This window comes from Plectrocnemia conspersa, unplaced genomic scaffold, assembly GCF_051122295.1.
Source record: "Plectrocnemia conspersa isolate PC_06_02 unplaced genomic scaffold, ASM5112229v1 ptg000008l, whole genome shotgun sequence".
Lineage (NCBI taxonomy): Eukaryota > Metazoa > Arthropoda > Insecta > Trichoptera > Polycentropodidae > Plectrocnemia > Plectrocnemia conspersa.
Window position 1 is genome coordinate 873,878 of NW_028277172.1, and position 9,412 is coordinate 883,289.

Genomic DNA, 9,412 nt, shown 5'->3' on the forward strand with positions numbered 1-9,412 from the left:
TCTTGTATAATCACATTTTATAGTGAAAAAATTATGCTTATTACTAGCGCTGAATATCTTATAGAGAAGTAATTACGAGATAAAATATATTTAAAGGTTTTCATTTGATTTACACTTATATATGTATGTTAAGATATGGTGTTCTATCAAGTTGTACGACATTATTAAGCACATTGGATCAAGTTGGATGACATTAGTAAACATTTGAAATTCTTTCAAGTTGGATGACATTAGTAAAGAGATATGTTTATAAATAAAAATAAATTATTTTGATAAAAGTAAACACTTTGTATGCACAAAAACATTGTCGTGAATTATAAATTAAAACAATAAATATATGGTGTTTTATTTTAATGCATTGTCACGTTATCTCTTGTGTAGCCCAATATAAAACATTACATTATCAAATCTAAAACTGTAGCTCTATGTTTGTAAAAAAAAGTACAGGGCAGTTTTAGTATTTATCGTTGCCCGTAAAAAAATACAATAAATAATTTTACCTACAAACATATAATAATTCTGTCATCTTATTAAAGAGAACAAAACTTAACCTAAAAAAGTTGTTGAATTTTAGCTGAAAGTTTTTAGAATACGATAATTCGATTCGATTACCGTCAAATAATGCAAAAATTATTAAACTACGAATTCAATGGGGAAAAACCTAGAAGTTTGATGTATTTATTATTCATAAATCTTTTAACGGTGATTCGAAGGACCAGTGAAAGACGATGTGTGCCCGATGTTTCACAATAAACACCGTCAAGCAGGATTGAAACTCAAATTGTCGGGCGACGGCTCTGGCGCACGAGGCGCTGTTGGTTCGTCTCAGCCGTTGGCCATGTTCCAAATAAATAAATAGAGCAGTAAGCTTAGCCAACACAACGATAACGCCTCGCGCTTACTTAGTATCATCACAGGAGATAAAAAACTGGCATCTTTAGGTGAAAAAAATCTGTAAATAAATATCAGCAAAATCTTGCAAAATTTTCATCGCAAATAATGATGTGCTGAGAACTTTTTGAAAGGAAATAATACACTGTAATAGCTTAAGTCTATTGCCATCAACTTTGACAGCTAGCAATGTCAGTTCAACCAAGACGAGCAACATAAAAAATATATTTAAAGTGCAATTTGATAAATTTATATATAATGGTGCAAGAGCTGGCGGAGAAATGATGTCTTCTGAGGTCTCTGGTAGCAGTGGTCGTGATCGATCGTTGTAGGTGATTGATCGTCTAGGTGTCACCAAATCTGCCTCTGTGTCTGTTCCTCTCTGCCTCCTCGTCCCTTGGAGACCGACCTTATGTACCGTAGGTAGGAAAGCTCTCCAACGAATCATAACAATGCAGATCTCATTCAACCAATTGTTGCGCTCGTGTATTCGAATTACGAAATATGTCTAGAGTGAAACTTGATTGATGGACATTTTCTAAGGGCAAATCATGCAATTGGTTGAATTGTTTTTGTCACGTAATTGCGTATTGTTTGCGCAACTGTTATGCAACAAAATAAATATTTTTTCTCTGCATTTCAAGAGAAATTACGACTTGCTTACTTGCTCCTTTATGTCCGAAGGATCTTTTTTCTCAGTACATACCGAGGGGTATTGTGGTGGTACGTATAGTTATAAACACATATGTTCATTTATGCTATTGTTACGTTCATTCTTGTAATTATCGTATTTATGGTGATTTACTGTACGAGTTTACGAAGAAGAACCTCCAAAGTTTTTTTGTTCTCTCTATGAGAGTGATTCTTAGGCATGCTGAGCGCAACTAACCACTACCCCCCTGATATGTATATCGGTATCCGTATATTAATTAGTGATGCTGGAAACAATCATTAGTTTCACACCGGTTTACCCGACGGCGACTGTTACTCGCGACAGCCTAGGTAGGAGGTCTGAAGTAAAACCTTACTTGGTAAGAGGCGTAGTGTTGCAAATGGACCGTAACACCTGGCTGTATGCAACTAATGAACAAGAGCTGGATATCCACGGCCTTTTGGAGTGTCTATGCAGGCCAAAGAAACATCTGTTGGATGAAATTAGTATCATGTAAAAATCGGCGCTAGATATTATACATGAACTTATCAGATAAACTAATATTTGTTCAAAGAATGTCTTAAATAAACTGAGCCGCCGTTTATTAATGTCGTCATGTTGAGTACATACTCTTTCAATTTATCAGTCCAATATTTTTTTATATACAAAACCGGCTCTGTACAGAGGCATATCTATTTAAAAAAATACAATCTGGGAGCGGTATGGAAAAATTTTAACTGGCGCATAATTTACAGCCTGCGTTTAGTTAAGGATTTACGGCGGCTCCAGTAGCTAGCTTCGCAAATAGCACTTGAAAGTCACGCTAATTAAACTACGTCACTTTTTCACAAATTGTCCGATTGTACTATCTAACGTTTTGCGTGCGAAAACTTATATAAAACGAGTGAGACTTGGCGTAATTCGGGTGTGTGTTAGTTGTTGCGTTACGAAAATGACCGAGGAGGAAATTGAGAGTAAAGCCGAGAGCATTCAACTGCAGTCTAATCATGCAGATAAAGTATGACAAAAACAATGGATTAGATCGGCAGTGTTTTAGTTTAAAGAAGTACCTTATAATAATTTGATAATAATTTTAGGAGCTTGATTGTGAATCGAAACCAATGGTATCGAAAAAGTTTCCGAAGATTGTGATTTTGATTGTTTTCAATGAGTTTTGTGAGCGTTTTGCATATTCTGGAATGCGGGGTAAGTGATTAAATTAATTAGTATATTAAAAACACTTATAAACACTTTTTGTGACATTATTTTTACATTTTGTTTTAAAGCGTTCGTTACAATAATAAAGAACAGGGTGAATTTTTTTAGTCAATAGGAAGTTAAAACTATAAAAAACAGTATAAAATATTTATCTTATAAATCATAAATTATTAAGTGTTAAATACCAATATCAATTTACTTATCTAGGTACCTAGAAACACTAAAATTTGAATGTATGCTTCTAAAGAATTGTGTATAAGTATTTTATGTTTATGGTTTGGTTTTTTATAAGTCATAGATTAAACTACATATTGAAATTAAAATATTAGTAATAGTAAATTTCAGAATTTTTATACTAGTTACTTTAAATCTACTCTGAAGCTATTTTTAAATACTAAAATACTAAAAATAATAACATTTAAAAAACTCAATACAGTAATATTAATAAAATCGGTGATTTTTTGTAGTCATGCAAATGCTTTTGAATTTATATATTCAATCAATGTCTTTCAAATGTGGTTTGGTACAGTGCAGGTAACTTGACACACGAATGCATAGCACAGTAAGCCCCCCTATAGCGGAGTTTCCTATAGCGTATACGGCAGTCCCTACTATAGCGTAGTTTTTGTTACTGTATGTCCCTTGACTTCGCTATACGTATTCTGTGATAGGCGTAACACAGCCGCTCTATAACATTCCACACAGTAAGAAAATATTTCTTTTAAAATGATGCAAGGATAATTTTTTTACTTAATATTCGAATTCATGCTTCAGTTAAACAACCTTTTATGACAAATAAGATCAGGAAAAATTTAACTTCGAAAATGACATAAAACGATTATGTAATTAGGATCAATTCCTAATAATAAAAAAAATGGTTATAGAGTCGTTGAAAAAACATTATTTTTAAAAGTGATATGTTATGAATTTTAGCTTAATTTTTATTTATATATTATAATAATATAATTGTGGCGGCGTTCTGACAGTTCCCAGTGTTGCCACACCGCCGCTCTACTTGTGAAGCGGGTGGTTTTTTTAACAACTGGTAATATATACATTCTTCCCCTCTCTCACCTTGACTACGGTCTAACACCCCGCGTCCCCGCCACCTCTCCAAAAAGGTCGTTTTAATTAAATAGCCCTCAAAAACCACATGCGCTACATAATAATTAATGAAAATATCTGTTTAAAAAAATAAATAAAAATCTTGATTTAAAAAAGTATCGCTTACTATTAAAAAATCATAATAAAAACTTGTTTTTCATTTGAATTGCAAACTGATTAAATTTTCATTTGTTTTGTGTATTTTTTATAAAAATATCAGAAGTTCTCTTATTGCAAATTTTTCGCTTTTTTCTGGATTAAATAACGGTCATAGTTTTAATCTGATTTACATTTACAACTATTTTGACAAAGTACCTTTGTAAGTATATTAACTAAATTTATTAGCCAATTATATTTTTCATATTGTTTCGTAAATAGCTATTGAGAAAAAAATAAAATAATCGTAACTAAGTTTAAAAAAAATCGTAGAGAAAAAAGTAAAAATTGATACTGAACGGGGGCGGATTCTTCAACGTCACCTCGCAGCTTTATCTTTGAAAACCCAGAGTCCTCTCACCCAGACATGACAATGTGACTTGTTTATATCAGGAGATGGTCTATTGCTTAGCCTTTTTAACTATTTATTTTTTATTTTTCACTTGTTTCGAATTTTTATAGAGTTTTTTGCAGAATCATTAATGTTTTTTTTAATACAATTATTTTGTAATACAATATATTTTTATAGCATTCCTGGCACTCTACCTCAAGCAGAAGTTGTACTATTCAGACGACGAAGCCACCGAAATATATCATGGTTTTTCAACACTAGTGTATTTTTTTCCTGTATTCGGAGCAATCTTGGCCGATTGTTATCTCGGAAAATACAGGTTATTATGAAGGTGATAATTACAATAAACATAAAGTTCCAAAAACATTAAAACAAACTATTCACAGATAAAAATAAAACTTAAAATTTTATGCAATTAATTCAAATTAACTTCCATTCATAATTCACATTTATGATTTTCAGAACTATACTTTACATGATGGTGATATACGGAATTGGCAACGTGACTCTAGCTGTGACTGCTGTACCCACTTTAGAGATACCTGCAAGGTATGAAACATATACATTTTTGCTTTTCATATGTATTTTAAATGATGTTTTCTTTCTTTCGAAGAACTTTTACTATGATTGGTCTAATTCTGGTGTCTCTCGGAGCTGGAGGAATAAAACCTTGCGTGTCTGCTTTCGGAGGAGAACAATTTATTCTACCAGAACAAGAAAAGCAACTGACCACCTTCTTTTCAGTATATTATTTTAGCATGTGTATCGGATCGTTTGTTGCTAAGACTGTGTCTCCATTATTGAGATCAGAAGTGCACTGCTTTGGAGATAAAGACTGCTATTCGTTTGCTTTTGGTGGTCCTGGATTCTTGATCTTATCTTCGATAGGTATATTGATTATTACAACTAATTAAAATCAATCATAAAACGTTTTTTATAGTGTAAAATATTTTTAGTTACATTTGCAATAGCTAAGAAAATGTACATCATCAAAAAACCAACAGGAAATGTAGTTTTAGATTTTACTAAATGTATATGTGTAAGTATTTAATATTATTAATTTATATTGAATAATAATAAGATATACAATATAATTTATAAATATATTGCAGAAAGCCTTAAAAAATAGATTGTATTCGAAAGAAGAGAAGAAGAAGTCCCATTGGTTGGATTATGCTAAAGATAGCTATGAAGAAAGTTTCATCGCAGACATAAAGAGAACTCTCGCTATTTTCGTTTTGTTCTTTCCACTTCCCGTTTTTTGGTCTTTATTAGATCAAATGGTAAATATTTTGTTTATTTCTGTTTTGTTCATGTTTTATTTCATTATTGTTTTATTAGGGTTCGCGTTGGACTTTGCAAGCAGCAAAAATGGACGGATTTTTCGGTATTTTTACAGTCAGGCCAGATCAGATGCAAGTTATGTGTCCAATATTAATATTATTATTGATACCGGTTTATAAAAAGGTATGTAGAATCGATACTTGTAAAAATCATGAAGTTCTTTTTATTGTCCCAATATAAGAGATAGACGGCTTAACAAATTAACCACTGAAAAAATAAAAGTCGGTTTATTTTGGGAGTATTTGTGTTTATTGCGCTTTTAACGCGTATTTGCGGCAAGTGCTATTTAGCTGGCCGGGTGGTTCCCATAGTGATATACCTAATAATTTTGCGCTGCATCACAGCTATTACAATAATTGTACCCCATGACTAGCAATAATTAGAAATTTCAGTGTCTAACCCTAATTTTGTACAATAATTTCTGTTGTTATTTATTTATTATTATTTTATATTGCATTTATTGTAAATTATAAAAAAATCAGTGATTCTCAACGTTTTATTGATTTGATTTATTTTACTCTTTTTTTACATGAGTATATTTTAATAATTTATTTTAACACTTTTCTACAATTAAATTTTGTTAATTTATTTAACATATTTTTTATATATTATATTATTAAGCTTTTGTGGTTTTTTTATATCAATTTAGATGCACTTACATTTTTTTATAAAATATTTTTTGTAATGTTTATTTATTTCGTACTCTTTAATTTATTGGTATTATGTTCTATAGAAATCATTTATAATAAATCAAATTTAAAAATATCTTTATACATTCATTATTTCACTATCTGGGGTACCTTAAAACAGTGAAAGATTGACCGCCGTACATGTACGGCGATACCGCTTAAAGCGTTAATAACTGCTGTCACACACATTTTAGTACATAGATAAATATATTTTTGTAGTAAAAGTTATTTTTGCACTAGTTATAAAATGCATTTATTAAACTTCAATAACAATTGATTTTGATACGAGTATATTTATTTATTTCAGTTAATATATCCAGGATTAGCAAAATATGGAATATTTACAGATTCACTACATAAATTAATATGCGGTTGCATATTTGCAGCTTTAGCTTTTATAAGTTCTGGTCTTCTTGAAAGAAAATTAGAGGTAAAAAACATTTGTTCCTTTATGTAAAATATATATATCCTAATGTAAAAACTAACATTATTTTTTATATTCCAGAAAACCTATCCCATTTTACCTTCAAATGGATTAGGTCAATTGAGAATTTTCAACGGTCACAATTGCAACATGTCATTCGTGGATATTTCTAAAGATCATATCAATAACTCGACAGATAATTTTACAATATATCCTCACGAGTTTTACGAAAATAAATTCATAAAAACTAACAATCAACGGATTATTTTATACAATAAAACGCTACAGTGCAAAGATTATACGACTACTGCTTTAGAACATATTTACGTTGAAGAATTTAAAGCTGTAACATACTTTTATAATTCGAACGAAGAAAGTGGATCTTACAGATATACTGATAACGTTGAAAAATCTAGATCTGGCCTACCATATATAAGGTACAAAAATAGAATGTATTTATTATATTATATATATATATATAATTTACCTTTTGTAACTATTATATTTTTTATATGTAGGTTTTTAACGAGCGTAAAGAACGAAAGCGAAATTAATATAACATTATACGATCCGAATAAGGATGTAATAGAATATAATACGACTTCGCTTTATACCAATTTGGTAGAAGTGTTTTCTGCCAAGTACCATTTATATGTAAATTCTGAATTGATTCTGACGGATGTTTACTTTAAAATTGGAGGAGTATATACGATTATGGTTGAAGTTAATGACGATCAAATTGTAAGTAATGCTTATTTTATTAGCATAAAAAAGGTATACAAAAATAAAGTTTATATAAATATTTTAGAATGCAAATGTATTGACAGTGACAGAACCCAATTCAGTATCGATGATTTGGTTATTACCACAAATTATTATAATATCTAATGCTGAGGTATTTTTTTTAATTTACAAAATAATTGTTTTATTATCTATAAATATTAATTATTAATGTTATGTTTAATAGATCTTATTCGCTATCACCGGTTTGGAATTTGCATTCAAAGAAGCTCCTGAAAGTATGAAAGCTGTTTTGCAAGCATATTGGCTATTGGTTGAAGCTTTCGGAAATGTAATCATAATTGTTGTAACAAGATTAGCTAAAAATTATAGCTTAGTGAGTATTTTAGTATTACTACTACATAATATTAATATTTTATAAATTGTATTTCTTATATTATTTTTGTCCAGGTGTCGCAATTCTTCTTCTACGCTGTATTTATGTTTGTGTCCACAATTATCTTCTATATTCTAACGAAGAGATATAATAGATCTAGAAATAATAATGTGGTATGTAAGAATAACGATAATAACTACGATCTAGTAAAGCAAAATGAGTAAAATATAATGTAAATATAAAGTTAAAAAATAATATTTAGAATAAAAATTATTTGTAATATAAAATATATTATAACTAATGTATTTTTTACATTTTTACTTTGACTGTAAAAGTGTTTTTTTTTTATAATTTTTTTTTTTAATAATCCACTGTATTTAATTTTATTTATTTAACCAATGCGATGCTTCAGAGACAGATCTTATTTTATGTTACTGATCCAATCAAAAATATTTGAGACGATTTTTAGGCACTTATACAATGAATTTTATCACGTCGAATCATTTCTTGCACGCGAGTTATCCTAATCCATCCAAATATTCAATCGGCTCATGCGCTTGTATAATGCTGGCGTGACAAATAAACTCTTAAGTCTGAAATAACTATAACAATTACCTTTGTGCATTTAAAATACGTCATGACTAGGGTTTGCATTACTGGCAGTACATCTACCGGTAATACCGGTATTACAAAATAAATTACCGGTAGTACCAAAAAATGTTTTTTTTTTCTTAAATTCGTACATTTTATGTGCTGGAAATTATGGCTTGGAACTACAAAACAACGATTCCCATATTGTTTGAAAGCAGAAACTAAAAATAATTTTCATTGTAAGGGATCAACCTAAGTAATTTTTTCGGCGTAGATAAAAAATATTATGCAGTATTATGCTGCGTCTAAATAATCCAGTTTTTTTCCAAATATTGGGTGCAAATCTGGTTTTTAACGACATAGCTGGATGATGGTTGATGTGAAGAGAGAAGCGGTTGCTTTCTTGGTCTTTCTCCGTTAGTGTAGCTACACTTAATGAGAGTTTCGTCACAAGGTGAAAGTTATTAATGTGGAAGTATAGGCGCTATGAGATTTCTTGCTCGCTTCTTTATTTGCAGAAATATACAGTATTTGTTTATGTCTGACTGTTTTCTTGTTGGAACATTTGCCGTTGCGCGACTGTTTGAGATTCGGCAACCTTGCATTTATTGTTTCGCATTCGCAATACAATTTTCGAGCGTGCTTACAAACATTCAACGGCCATTAATGCTTTTAGTAGTACGAACGGTATGTGAATTCCCAAAATACACGCGTTAGAGCGCCACAGTGACGTCACACGAAATCAGTTCCACAAATACTCCACTGCGATCGCGGGATCAGTTAGTCATAGATTGGATGATGCTGGAAAATTACAAGATATACCGAAATGAGAACAAATCAATAAAATATCATTAAAAAAAGGTTAGGTTGTTTG

The 9,412-nt window shown here is 30.5% G+C and overlaps 1 protein-coding gene across 2 annotated transcripts; it reads left to right on the plus strand.

The window, feature by feature from the left end:
* Positions 1–2,365: 2,365 nt before the first annotated feature.
* Positions 2,366–8,232, plus strand: LOC148232673 (peptide transporter family 1-like). Of its 2 annotated transcripts, XM_088191140.1 has the most exons (14): positions 2,366–2,561; positions 2,641–2,749; positions 4,551–4,692; positions 4,836–4,922; positions 4,987–5,261; positions 5,330–5,412; positions 5,486–5,656; positions 5,715–5,840; positions 6,714–6,836; positions 6,912–7,267; positions 7,349–7,571; positions 7,639–7,725; positions 7,798–7,947; positions 8,022–8,232. In XM_088191140.1, the coding sequence occupies exons 1-14, from the start codon at positions 2,496–2,498 to the stop codon at positions 8,169–8,171; spliced, it is 2,148 nt and encodes a 715-aa protein (XP_088047266.1). In that variant the 5' UTR covers positions 2,366–2,495; the 3' UTR covers positions 8,172–8,232. The 2 variants fall into 2 exon arrangements, with proteins under 2 accessions (XP_088047266.1, XP_088047267.1); XM_088191141.1 differs by lacking the exons at positions 2,366–2,561; positions 2,641–2,749 and having other exon boundaries at positions 4,568–4,704.
* Positions 8,233–9,412: the final 1,180 nt, after the last annotated feature.

Coding starts and splice junctions, on each gene's coding strand:
- LOC148232673 (XM_088191140.1), top strand. CDS start 2,496: ATGACCGAGGAGGAAATTGAGAGTAAAGCCGAGAGCATTCAACTGCAG. Junction 4,693..4,835: donor TGTTATCTCGGAAAATACAG/GTTATTATGAAG, acceptor TATGATTTTCAG/AACTATACTTTACATGATGG. Junction 5,262..5,329: donor CTTGATCTTATCTTCGATAG/GTATATTGATTA, acceptor AAATATTTTTAG/TTACATTTGCAATAGCTAAG.